The following is a 14,086-nucleotide window of genomic DNA, read 5'->3' as shown; positions in this document are numbered from 1 at the left end:
TGGGAGAGGGAAGCCTGGGATTCCCTGCTAAAGCTACTGCGACCCGACCTCGGATAAGCGGAAGAAAATGGATGGATGAAGATGGATGGATGGATGGATGGCAGCATTATTATATATACTTTCAGCATTATTGCTCATTGTTGCCCATAATTGAGACACGTCGATAGCGTTTCACGTGCTACTAACCCGTCATCGTCGTCCAGCTCGCTAGCGTTATTCCCGTTGAGAGCGGCGGCGGCCATTTTCGCCAACTGGTCCTTGAGGTCCAAGTTGTTCTTCCGCAGGTCAACGATGACTGAATTCAGGAAGTCAATCTGATTTTTTTTTTTTTTTTTTTTTTTTAAACAGAAACAAACCAATGATTACTTGTTCCAAAAACACACACTAGGGATGACATTTGACGAAAACTTCTTGATTTATCCAAGAGATGACTGATTAATTATAGATTGATTGACTGTCACCAGTCACTATTATTCTTGTAATGGGCCACACAAATGTACACTTGAAATTAATTAGATCATTAAAAATTATTTGTAATTTTTTTTCCAAAGAGAAAATATATAATTTTTAAATGTAACAAAATGTTCTATATTTAAGACACTTGAAATCTACATATACAATTGTGTAAAAAAATTATAACCATTGAAAAAATTAAAATCCCATATTTTTGTATTACAAAATATTTTTATACGGGAGAAAAACAACTGATATATTTGTATATCTCTCTATATAAATATGTATATTAAAAAGAAATAGAAATCCAAACACCAAAACCTAAAAACACATGGTTATATATGGGTGAAAGTCAACATTACCTACACATTGGTAAAATTATATAGAATATCATTAAATAAAAAATATTTACTGGAGAAACCTCAAATTTACAGTCAAAATGAATACCAATGTTCACAAATAAAACTATACGTTTAAAAAAAATGTTTTTTATCAATGGGAGAATTATTATATATAGAAAAAAGATACTAATTGATAGAAAGTGTCTATAAGTGGCTAACATGTAAATATATATAAAATATTTTTAGATAGCAAGAGTGCCTTGTCTGAACAGAGGGACGTGACCGTCTTGGTCGCTGGGGGCATAATAAAATAGCGTGCACCAAGTAGCTGTTCAATGTGGACGCGACAGTAATGTCAGAAGCTGAAATTTTGTTTTTCCCCCCAATATCCGGAACAATCAGTGTTACGGCAATAATGAGTCAACGTTTGGTGATTTCCGTAACAAAACAGATGTTCCGTAGCATTTGGCAGCTCTGTTTTTATCAAGTGATGGTGAGTGTGAGCCCAAACAAAGACAGATGAGTGTCACCCCAACAAAATGGGACGCTCGTGATGACTTGACATATTTAAAGGGGACATATGTCAAATAAACTTGTTATTAATTAATGTTCATATACAAATAGTTGGGTCTCTGTAGTGTCTGCAAATTAAACCGCCAAGTACTGTACATCTTTATTTGCCTATTTCTGAAAACGTGTCTGTGATGTATCAGTGGGGCTAAATAACATAACCACACCCACACCAACTCTCTCCACCAATGACTGGGCAGCTAGGCTGGCTGAAGTTCCAGAACAAAAGTAGCCCTTAGACAGAAGTGCTTTCATGTCAAAGCCAAAAGGTAAGTAGCACTGCAGCCTTAGCACAGATTAGCATTAGCTAACAGTGGTATTTGTGTTTAGCCATGTCATGCAGCACACTGCTACACTAATGCTGCCCCTAAGAGGTTTTGTGCAAGGTAACCAGAGCTGCATTGAGGTTTTTTTTTTTTTTAAAGCACAGATAAGCGTTATAACAGAGTTAGCTTCTGGTCAAGGCAATTACATAAATCCTCCCACATATTCGCGGTTTACGTTACATCTATTTTTTTTTATCTCCTCCCACATATTCGCAGTTTACGTTACATCTATTTTTTTTATCTTTGTGGAACCTATCACCAGAAATTAGCATTTTTGGTGCTTTTTTGATAGGCCCTAAGATGACAGAAGATTGTACCAAAGTACTGACTGAATAGGAACGTAGTCCATCGTCAAGCAAGTATGCTGAAGTGCTACATCCCGACAGAGCCAAGCCTTTAATGTCGGGGAGGAGCTCATTTTAGCCTGGGTTGTCATGGAGAGCCTTCGCTGCAAGTGCATATAGATGCACACTTTTTCCAAATGAAATAATTTGTAAACTATTTATTTTTAAAGGTAATGTAAGATAAATGTGAAATATTTAATTGTTATGAGATCATGATTTTTGGTATATTCACGGCTTAAACTATTAATATAGGCAATTAAATGATTTTAGTGGGTGCGTCAATTACTCCTGTTTTTTATTTGGCGGCAAAACTATCCAGTATCCGGTTGTCATTCTAAAGCAGGCCTACTACGTCAGCATTATGTGGAGTCGAATGAGGACTGGCTCACTGCATGAGACAGATCAGTCGCTAAAACAAGCCAATTTCGCCACAGCAAGAAACATGCTGTAATAGTCTGGGAATAGTCTTAATTATTTTTTTCTTTTTTTGGAGTGGGGGGGGGCACAATATGTCTCCATTAAGTGACATGCACATGCGTGAGTGAAGCTGACAAAAAACATGAACAAACCGCTGCCTGATGGTGGAGCAGCATTGCAGACAGTGCACAGCATTGGGGTGTAAGGAGGAGAGGAAGAAAATAACAGGTTCAAATTAGAATTCAATACACACAATGACACAGTATGACATTGTAAGAGGCTCCACTGACACAACATTAGGGACACCTGCACAACCTGATGATGCTCAACAACCCACAAAATATGCCTTGATATAGTCAAAAACATTTGAGGAAAATAAAAATGGACAAAAATGTAAAAACAAAATATGAATAAAAACTGAAAAATTACAGATGTAAGATAAAAACGAGAACATTAAAAAAAAAAGCAATTATTGCTATACAAAATTATTTTAGTACAGCAATTGCTGCGATTTGTGTAGACATTTTTAAACACTGTTTCGGGCAGCAATTTGATTAAAAGTTCAACCAAGTACTGAATCACTATCTAGTTTAATGTTTTTTTTACCCTAAATTTATATATAGAGGCTTATAAATTGGATAAATCAACTAGTCTAATGTTTGCTGATCATGTCAATACAAATGAGCTTGTTTTCTATGGTTACTTGTAATTTTCATTTTGCTGATGATTTCTAAAGCATTTACTATGCAATAATGAATATTAGCATTCATAACAACAGGCTGCTCAGCTGGCTCTCTATCTTCGAGACTCAACGCACCCTCATGGTGTCATATCCTTCCACATTGTGCGTTAAACATAATACAGTACCATACAACACACCAACGACTGCCTTTACATACCGGATCCTTCTCACTGTTAGAGACTTGGTTCAACGCCAGTCTAATAGTAGTTTTGTAGATTTCGGATAAAGTTGCACGATTTTTAGCCAAATTTACTGCCTTCTTGTGTGCCTCCGAATAAAAAAATATTTTTTTTAATTACAAAATCATTAGACGAAACAAAAAACACAATATTAGTAAGAATGGAATTTTAAAAAAACAATCTTAGACCAAAACAGAAAATAGTAAACAAAAAAAAACAAAAAAACATACGGGACAAAGAAATATTACTGATTTCTTTGGACTAAAACATTGGGGGCTGGACAAAAATAATTGGATGAACAGAAAAAGTAAAGACTGAGTTAAAAAAACCCTCAGTTCTCTCAGAGTTCAAATACAAGCTTTTGTATCAGATTAGCTTGTGCAGTTGTTCCTAATGAAGTGGCCTGTGTGTATAATCCAGTTGAGCCTCTTTAAAACATGATACTGTAACAATTAACACTTGACTCATGTTACAAACAGCTTGGTTCTGTACAACTGCCCCCAAAATAAGAGCAAAAGTTACAAAAAACTTGGGGCAGGGTAGGGAAGCAAGTTGACACACAATTTGCTTATGATCCATTTGGAGCTATTGTCCCTGATAAAGACATGATGTACCTCAGCCTCCGTGTCCTTGTCCCTCAGTCGGTCCACAACGGCGTCACCTGCACACACCAGAGTGGCCGGGATGATTACACAAGCTTTTCTACCAATATGCACAATTATTACATATTAATCATAAGAGCACCTGAGGGGGTGGACAGCTCCTGCTCCAGCCTCTTCACTTGTTCCTTGAGTTTAGCTTTGTCCTGTTCCAAGACATCGATGACTTTCTGCAATGTTTGGGATGAGGCACTTTGCTCACGCACGGCAGACAGCTGAAGAATACACAAATATAACATTAAAAAAAAAGAAAATATTTAACAACTTTTAAAAATACAAAAGTAAAGTAAACTTCTTCCATTTAAGGATTATGGAGGCCACTGAGCTCTTAGGAACCTTAAGTGCAGCAGAAATGTTTTTGTAACCTTGGCCAGATCTGTGCCTTGCCACAATTCTGGCTGTGAGCTCTTCAGGCAGTTCCTTTGATCTCATGATTCTCATTTGTTCTGCACTGTGCTGGAAGGTCTTACATAGACAGGTGTGTGGCTTTCCTAATCAAGTCCAATCAGTATAATCAAACACTTGACTCCAATGAAGGTGTAGAAACATCTCAAGGATGATCAGAAGAAATGGACAGCACCAGAGTTAAATATAGGAGTGTCACATCAAAGGGTCTGAATACTTATGGCTGTGTGATATTTCACTTTTTCTTTTTTAATAAAGCCGCAAAAATGTCAATAATTCCTTTTTTTCCTGTCAATATGGGGTGCGCTGTGTAAATTAATGAGGACAAAAATTTACTTAAATTATTTTAACAAATGGTTGCAATATCACAAAGAGTGAAAACTTTAAGTGGTCTGAATACTTTCTATACCCACTGTATATATGCCACACCTTGACAAAGGGTCCGTGGGGAAAAAAAAAAAAAAAAAAAAAAGCCTACTCTAAACCGGTTCATGGTTCAAAAAAGGTTGGGGACCACTGCTTTAGAAGACAATTACAAAGCTACTCATATAAATCAAAACAGATAAAAATGCCCCCAAAAATTGGAATATGCAAATATTACAAAGATACAACAAAAAAATACAAGACAAAAAAAATAAAAATAAAAATTTAAAAAATATTATTTGCATATCAGCAGAAAAATACAAATACAAAAACATTCAGACAAAGAAAATCACAATATTAGCTAAAACTAAATAATTACAATACATAAGACTAGCATTCCCCAGAAAATTAAATGCAAAAACAAAACAAAAAAGTCAAATATATTAAACATACTAAGATAAAAATTTAAATGTACAAAAAATGTGAAAAACCAAAAATATTTAAAAAAAATAAAAAATACAGACACACTGCCGAAATCTACACAAATTACAAAGTTGACTGACCACACGCCTAAATCGGACTCTTGATCGTTGCTATGGGAGCATCCCTGAGGCCTATAAAGCAGTTATAAAGCATAAATAACCACAGCGGCACACGTGATTTAGCCAGTAATTGACACTTGAGCAGATAGCATACGAGCGAACGTATTTGATTTGACAGGTGAAGGGCTGTGTCCAGCGACTTCCACGGACATGCCCACACAGTCTTGCAGCTCGAGGGCGGCCCTTATTTTTCATGATTTCAGAGCCTTATTTTACATACATGGTAACTTTTTTCCATCCATCCATTCATCCATTTTCTGAGCCGCTTCTCCTCACTAGGGTCGCGGGCGTCCTGGAGCCTATCCCAGCTGTCATCGGGCAGGAGGCGGGGTACACCCTGAACTGGTTGCCAGCCAATCGCAGGGCACATACAAACAAACAACCATTCGCACTGACAGTCACACCTACGGGCAATTTAGAGTCATCAATTAATGCATGTTTTTGGGATGTGGGAGGAAACCGGAGTGCCCGGAGAAAACATGCAAACTCCACACAGGCGGGGCCGGGGATTGAACCCGGGTCCACAGAACTGTGAGGCTGACGCTCTAACCAGTCGCCCACCGTGCCGCCGGTAATGTTTTTATTTGTTCAAATTTGGCTCTTTGGTGCATCTATTATATGTCACTTTCTGTCACACCCTAGGCTGGAATTCTGCATTACAACAACAGAGCCATAGCTTCGATATGACGTGGGTTATGCATTTTATGCCCCTTGTATGTGATTGTACTTTTTTTTTTTCTGTTTTCAAGGACAGCCAGTGAAGAAAAATGATGCATTCTTCGGAAGAGATCATTGTTATATATTCCCTACTATTGCTGCGTTTTCTGCATGCATTGTGGAACTTTGTGTATTTGTGTACAGAGCAACTATGGGAACTTAAAATGTCTACGATGTCTTTTTAGGAACACAAGATGTCACCACAGAGCCACCAAAGATGACAATAGACGGTGTTCAGGCTTCGTTTGTGTCATATAATTTTTAACTTTTGTCCAAAGACACCAGCCATAAAAAAATTTTTTTTTTTAAAGTTCTGCTTCAAAATAATCATGTTATTAAACCACCTATGCTCATAGCGTACCGTGCACAGGATGTCAGATATTCTGTCTTCCGGGTTTGGCCACGTGACATTCCGCATATAGTGGATTATTATTATTGTTTTTCATTTCTACAGTAATTACTGTATGATTATTTTCTGCTGCAGAAACGCAAAATAATCTTTAGGTAGGTTTTTACAAAGAGGAGACAAGGGACCGCGCTCCACCGACTGCTAGGTAAAATGTGTCATTTCGGGTCCATCATTTGCACTACATCAGGGGTGTCTAAGTCAAATTCACGGTGCCAAAATTTTAAATTGTGAAAAAGTTGCAGGTTGAACTCAATATTCATTGAAAATTAACTGATTGTGCACGTTTCCCCTTCTCTCCAGATATATAATGTTAATTAAATCTTATATGAAAATAAAGTTAGGTTTTGCTTAAACACCGAATCAGGAATAAACAAACTTCAATATTATAAATACATGAGAAATCCAATCTCCAACAAAAGACACAGTGGTATTTGTTTCTTATTTAAATATATAAACAATATTTTGTCTCTCTCTCTGTAGCCCTTTGAATTCCTTTTTAATGAAACTCTTGTTTCAAAGGCCAACAACAAGACAACCCCCCCCAAAAAAGAGTGTCCTTCAATGAAAATCCAACCTTTAAACTATTAAAAGTGGTTGCCTTGGAGCAGGATTGCATAAAGAAAATAATCATTCAATCTATGTTATATTCCTTGGTTATAGCCATGTTGGCTCTGCACAGAAGACAAACAGGTCTGTCCTATACTTTTGTGAACAGATAATCTGCCTCCCACTGGTCTTGAAAGATCCCGTTTCCTATTTTTGGGAAGGTTAAGTGTAAATTTGTCCGAGAAGACTGGTAGGAAAGTTGCTAATGACTGCAAAAGAAAGCGAGGGGGTGATTGCCGGTCTCCACAGACGCACCTACATACGCATTCTAGGATTTGTAGTACGGTGCATGTGGTGTATACTGGTGGGCCAGCTCCAATACACATTTTATATGGTCTTGCGGGCTAAATATAATTATGTCACAGGCCAGATTTGGCTACTAGGGCGCCAAGTGGGCCAGCATGGGAATGAAAATATAAAATACCAAATCCTGAAATATATACCAAGATGTTGGGGAGCTTGTAGGCTTAATCAGCATTGTGTCATCTCCTCTAGTAGTGGCTTGGGTGAAAATGACTTTTCATTTTAAAAAACAAAAACAAAAAACAAACAGAAAAAAAACCTGCCGCACTTCAGCCTTAACCAATTAATAACTGTTCACGCTTTAGCCTCACCTCTTTCTTCAGGGCTTCTATCTGCTCCTCCTTCTCTGACACTAAGGCACTGTTTTTATGGACAGCTGCATTCTCCTTGTCCATCTTCTCCTTTAAGGTGCTCTCACTGTCCACGCAACCAAAACCAAAACAAAACATTGTGCATTTAGTACAGGGATAAGGTCTTGCTTTTTTATTCTACGCGTTTAATTCTTATTTATAAATATATGCTATTCTTGGGAACTGGAATGATGACTGCAAAATTTAGCTGAAATTAACAGTGGAGAACCTGTAGGCATAACGTTTTGAAAATAATTTTAAAAAATGTGTTTGACAACATTATTCAGTGTTTTTAAAATAGTAGACAATTTAGGAATTAAATGTTTTATTCCCATACCTTTGCTTCAACTCCTTCAACTGTGCTTGGAGTTTTGACTGCTCTTCCTTGAGCTAAAAACAAAAAACATTTCATTATGCTTGTACAGAAAATATGAAGACACCACAAGTAGAGATGAAACGCTGTGAAAATTTCATTTCACAACCATAGTAAAGTAACCACAATAATCAGTTATCAGTAACTGCGCTATTGTAAATATATATATAAATACAAAATACAAAAAAAATACTGAAATATTTAAAAACATACAAAAACATTTGATGAGACAAAAAAACATATTAGAAAAAAACGACAAAAATACAAAAGGAGAAAAATAGAAGAAAAACTCAGAAAAACAAAAACAGAAACAAATGGAGATAAAAACATGATTAGAAAAAACGTTGTGAAAATCACCAAAATACAAGAATTTTTTTTTTTTTAGAAAAATGTTAACATTTTAAAAATAAACAAACATGAAAAATAGACAGAAAAAACATCAATACAAAATAAAAATACAAAACAGAAGCAGATCAACATTGTAAATGAGAATCTACTCTCTTTTGCCTTAGCTGGATAAATAAAGGTTGAATAAAAATAAATTGAAAAAAAATAAAAACAAAATAAAGCAATGACAAATTACACAAACTAAAACTGAAAAGAGACCAATCATGATCCATAGTGGTGGGAAAAGCATTAGTTGCAACAATTTGTTTGAGGGCTAGTGGTGGGAAACGCATCAGTAGCAACAATGTGTTTAAGGGGCGCTGTAGCCAAGTGAAGACTGTGGAGTAAGCGGACGTTGGCATTTGTGTGCCAACTTTTCCTTGACATGCATCCTCAAATATTACAAAGGTGAATGAAAAACAGCCCACTTTTCAGTGTCTATGGGGGCATACTGTAACATAAGTTTGGCGCACCTTGATAAGTTCACTGTGGTCTTGGTGATTGTTCTCAACATCCTGAGCCAGCCTGTCCTTCTCGTTTTGCAGTGACTGGAGGGAATGCGACTTGACTGACACAGCCTCTTTGAGCTCCTCGCTGAGGACGAGCAAAAAAGCATGTGTTTTATTAAGATCAAAATCAGACGGTGAATCCTGAGTAAGTGATGAACACGCTCACATTTCCCGGGAGAGAGTCTCCGTCTTCTGGCTTTCTGCACAAAGTTGCTCTTTGGATGCGGACAGCTCTTGCTGGTACTTTGATTGGTCTTGCTTCAGCGCATCAAACTGAACAGATGATGAATGCAAACATTAGACATACAAATACTAGATCAGACTACAAAATATTAGAAAATATGATAAAAACACAGTGATGCCTTGATTGCCGTAACAACGCTCATAACTTAAATTACTCGTATCCCAAATACATTGTCTCCATTGAAATGAATGGAAATGCTATTTAATCCTCTTTCGTCTTTCTTTAGCAGAGGATAAGATAAAAAAAATTCAGTTTCATAATAGCACAATCATTTGCACTTTTTGTTTTCTTGGGAGCCATACTGAGGGTGAATCTACAGCAAAAAACAGCAACAAAGATACCTGAAATACATGTGCTGAGTGAATGACATTAATGTTTAGGTGTGAGAGAACAACTAAATGTTCCGTGAAGATGTCAGGAAGCATAGTTCCTGAACAAAAGCAATTTTTGACTGAAATGTTTTTTAAAAACTGATTTGTTAGTGAGCTGAGGCTCTGCGAAGAGGTTGCACCTTAATTTCTCTTTTTTTTTTCACTTCACTGAAGGGCCTGAAGCACACACATATTTCAAGTCATTCCTTGCAAGTCAAGACAAAAAAACTTGATAAGCGATGGTTCGTATCTCAGAAAACTCAAATTGCAGCATTCGTAAGTTGGGGTACCACTGTACTCGACAAAAAACAAAAAAAAACAAAATACAAAGTATTCAAGAATACAAAAAATGTCAAAACTACAGTATTTTCACAACCATAAGGCACACTTAAAAGTCTTACATTTTCTCCAAAATGGACGTGGCGCCTTATAGTGCGACATGCCTTATGTGTGCGCCGACTTCCAAAATCTGTAAATGTTGTGTGACTTTAATGAGCGCTCCGCTTGACTGGCTGGGAGCATTTCCTGCCGACATGCTGCTTATATAGAGGAAGGCGGACGTGACTGAGGACAACATGCGGATGTAAAGGGGGAAGGGTGCACGTGACATGTGCATGTGTATGTGCATCGGTTTGGCTAAGGACCCCCAAAAATGGCACCTACGAAGAGACATGCTGACAAAGCACAGTTTAAACTGCAAGCTATTAGTTACGCGGAGGAACATGGGAATCGAGCAGCTGCGAGACAATGCAAGATCAACGAATCCATGGTTCGCAAGTGGAGGAAAAAAAAAAGGAAAACAAAACCCGGAAACAAGGCGAGGTGGCTCAAGTTGGAAGAACAACTCGAGCAATGGATTAATGAGCAAAGAACAGCCGGGAGAAGCCTCTCTACAGTCACCATTCGACTGAGTGCAATAACTCGGAGCTTGCCATCATTCCGGGAGGCTTGACGAATCGCTGGACGTCCGTGTAAACGGGGCGTTCAAAGTGAAGTTGCGAGCGGCGTGGGAGCCATGGATGACAGATGGCGAACACAGCTTTACTAAGACTAGGAGGCAGCGCCGGGCGAGTTACGCCACAATTTGTGAATGGATTGCGGATGCTCGGGCTAACGTGTCTGCTTGCACTGTCGTTCGAGCTTTCGTAAAAGCCGGCATCATTTCTAAGGAGCCGCACGGCAACGAGACTGACTCCGACAATGACGAGAGGGAACCTGGCGTGTTTGATGGAGAACTTGCTCAGCTGTTCATTTCGGATAAAGAACATGAGGACTTTGATGGATTTGTGGATCAGGATTGATCAAAAAATAACGTGATTACATTGTTAAATACTTCAATAAAGTACAGCCGAACTGAGTTTTGCTCCCGTTGCCTTTTTAAAAACATTGTTTTAGCGTGGATGCATGCTACCGTATGTTTTAAGCTAGCGTATGCTTTACCTGCGCCCAATAATACGGCGCGCCTTATGTATGTGTTAAATACAGAAACGGACCCCGTAACTGAGACTGTGCCTTTTAATACATTGCGCCTTATGGTCGTGAAAATACGGTGTTCGAAAACAAAAAATTGACAAATATACAAATATATTAGCTAAAAATACTAAAATATTACACCAAAAACAGATGTTAAAAAAAACTACAAAATATTCAAAACAATCAGAAAATTAGAATACTTAACAAAAAAGAGCTAAAAAAATGCTAACTGACAAAAAAGACCAAAATATTAAAAATACTCAAAGAATGACAAAATGAAAAAAATTACAAAAATATGAGATTCAAAACAAAAGAAAGACAAAATGACAAAAGACGAAAAGTAAAAAAAAAAAAAAAAAAAAAAAAAAAAGTTGTTCTCAGTCATTGGTTTGCTGTTGTGATGTACAGCACACCAGATGGGAGAAGTCGAAAAGCAACTACTACTCTCGGAGATGCTTAACATGGTAGTAGCAATACTATTTTCTAAATTTAAAATTCCTAATATTTACCTGCGTCTTCATCTCCTGCTTGGAAGTATGAAGGTCCTTCAGGAGAACTTGAGCTTCACTCTTGTCTCGGAGCAAGGTGTCTCTCTCCTTTGTCAGCTGCTCAAGAATCTCGGCAGTCTGACCGGAAGCATCAGAGGCCTACAGTGAGCAGGAACAGGAACATGCTTTTAGGATTAATTGCAACCGACCTCACAGATGCAGTGTGTCTTATTTTGTGACAGGAAATATATTTGTTGGTCTCTTTATATACATTATGGTCAATTGTAGAACCTATTAAAAAATATATACAGTGACCCCTGCCATATTGCAGAGTTTTCTGTGATTGTTTAGGGGTTTTTACAGTACACGGGCAAATCTGAATCTAGAGTTGCGCGCCCTCAATGAAGTGCCACGTTGTGCTACAACATGACAGGCAGCACTGGGGTCTCCTCCCACAGATCAAAGAAAATATTTGCCTGTAATGTATTCTCTGTTTGTATGTGTTGCTTGCTCCATGTGTCTTAAAGTAGCAGTTGATAGGTTTTTAATTACCATAACATAATAATCGCTGTTAGCTCATCTATGGCCTTTCATATTAGAAGAAGCATTAAGCTAGCATCCTTTAGTTAGGCCAAATTAAATGGTTTGGGTAAACATTTTGATGTTTAAATATGCAATGCTCAATTCTCTTTTGTTTCATGGTTCAGTTTGACAGTAGACTTCTGACAAAAACAGCATGCTTTGTCTCCTATCAGGTGCTATCAGTGAGAACAGGTGCTCGGGAGTATGTTGGAACTTGTATTTAATAGGTTTAAATGCGTTTTAAGAGTGTGGGAGGGCTACAACTATATCGGCTCTCTATAACACGGACGTTCACCTGTTGCGGATGGGTCTGGAACGCATCCCTCATGATAAACAAGGGTTTCACTGTATGCATTTTCTGGTAGGACAAACAGCATACAACTCAAATAAATTCTTGTAATACAATGTGTACATAAAGATAACCTGTGGACTCAGAACAGATACAGTCATATATTCAACTGGACGGTAATCACTGATCAGAGACTTCATTAGGTACACCTGCACAACCTAATGAGACCTAATGCAAGAGCTGTGGCAGAAATCCTGCTATGGTCACCAAAATGTTAATGTCTCTTGGCATGATGCAGCGAGCTTCTGTACCACAATAATACAAGTAGAGACTGACAATCAAGTTTACGCGAAACGTCACTTGACCAAACCGGGATAACAGATTAGCGGACTTCCTGTGTGCGCGGCGATAACTACAGTAACTACGGGCTGATGACATGATGGTTTGAACCCAAACTTGCTAAAATTTTGTTTTATTTACCGCTAGCGTATTCGAAACAAAGCTTAGGTCCATGTATATAGTTTATTTATAAATATATGCTATGATATATGTAAACATGAATGAAACCTAAATATCGGACATCTTGTGTAAAACAAAACACATTTTAGATGTTAAATATTTCAACAGGTTCTTTGTCCTTTGTCTCCTGTCATTGAGCTCTGTTAGTTACTTGAACGGAAAGCAAGTGCTTTGACCAGTTTTGACAAATGTGGAAGTTGGTTGCGCATAACACCTATTGGATTGTGGAAATTAGGAATTAATTCCTAATTTCTACATGATCAAGAAAAGACAATTTTGACACAGCTCTTGTAGTAGATATTAAGCTTAGTGTACCTAATGTTTTGGGTCTGTGGGTATTTGTGTTCAAAGAGCAAAAACACAAATATTGGGACAGAAGTACAGGGTGTACATAAAGTCTCTTTACCATTTAACACATTACAAAACAAATGAATAAACAAACGTGTGGAAATTATTACAAAAAGATACTTAATCTTGTAGTTTCGCCGAGTCTGTGTATCCGGGTTTGTTTAAATAAACCACAAAACTATTCAACGGTTCAATGTGCTGTTCTCTAACAATGTCCATCCATCCATTTTCTGAGCCGCTTTTCCTCACTAGGGTCGCGGGCGTGCTGGAGCCTATCCCAGCTGTCATCGGGCAGGAGGCGGGGTACACCCTGAACTGGTTGCCAGCCAATCGCAGGGCACATACAAACAAACAACCATTCGCACTCACAGTCACACCTACGGGCAATTTAGAGTCTCCAATTTATGCGTGTTTTTGGGATGTGGGAGGAAACCGGAGTGCCCGGAGAAAACCCACGCAGGCACGGGGAGAACATGCAAACTCCACACAGTCGGGGCCAGGGATTGAACCCGGGTCCTCAGAACTGTGAGGCTGACGCTCTAACCAGTCGCCCACCGTGCCGCTCTCTAACAATGTGAACGGCAAAATTCTCGAGGACGTCCACAGCTATGCTTTTCTGTGACTCTTCCAGTCTGTCTATATATCTGCTGCAACCTGCCGATGGGCACTCTGTGACACTACAAGCTCAGTGACCACTTCTCTCTGAGAATATTCTGT

The 14,086-nt window shown here is 38.1% G+C and overlaps 1 protein-coding gene across 2 annotated transcripts in view; it reads right to left on the bottom strand.

The window, feature by feature from the left end:
- clip1a (CAP-GLY domain containing linker protein 1a) overlaps positions 1-14,086 on the bottom strand; it is a 55,908-nt gene that overhangs the window by 2,645 nt on the left and 39,177 nt on the right. For both annotated transcript variants that reach the window (XM_061672426.1, XM_061672427.1), the window contains 8 exons: positions 11,653-11,790; positions 9,222-9,328; positions 9,020-9,140; positions 8,124-8,176; positions 7,748-7,853; positions 4,117-4,246; positions 3,987-4,033; positions 187-314 (listed from right to left, as the gene is read on the bottom strand). In XM_061672426.1, the coding sequence (XP_061528410.1) occupies positions 187-314; positions 3,987-4,033; positions 4,117-4,246; positions 7,748-7,853; positions 8,124-8,176; positions 9,020-9,140; positions 9,222-9,328; positions 11,653-11,790 (830 nt within the window). The remainder of the gene's footprint in view (positions 1-186; positions 315-3,986; positions 4,034-4,116; positions 4,247-7,747; positions 7,854-8,123; positions 8,177-9,019; positions 9,141-9,221; positions 9,329-11,652; positions 11,791-14,086) is intronic.

This window comes from Phycodurus eques, chromosome 3, assembly GCF_024500275.1.
Source record: "Phycodurus eques isolate BA_2022a chromosome 3, UOR_Pequ_1.1, whole genome shotgun sequence".
In the NCBI taxonomy this organism is placed as follows: domain Eukaryota; kingdom Metazoa; phylum Chordata; class Actinopteri; order Syngnathiformes; family Syngnathidae; genus Phycodurus; species Phycodurus eques.
The sequence above is the reverse complement of the archived record's forward strand: the minus strand, read 5'-3'. Positions and strand labels throughout refer to the sequence as shown.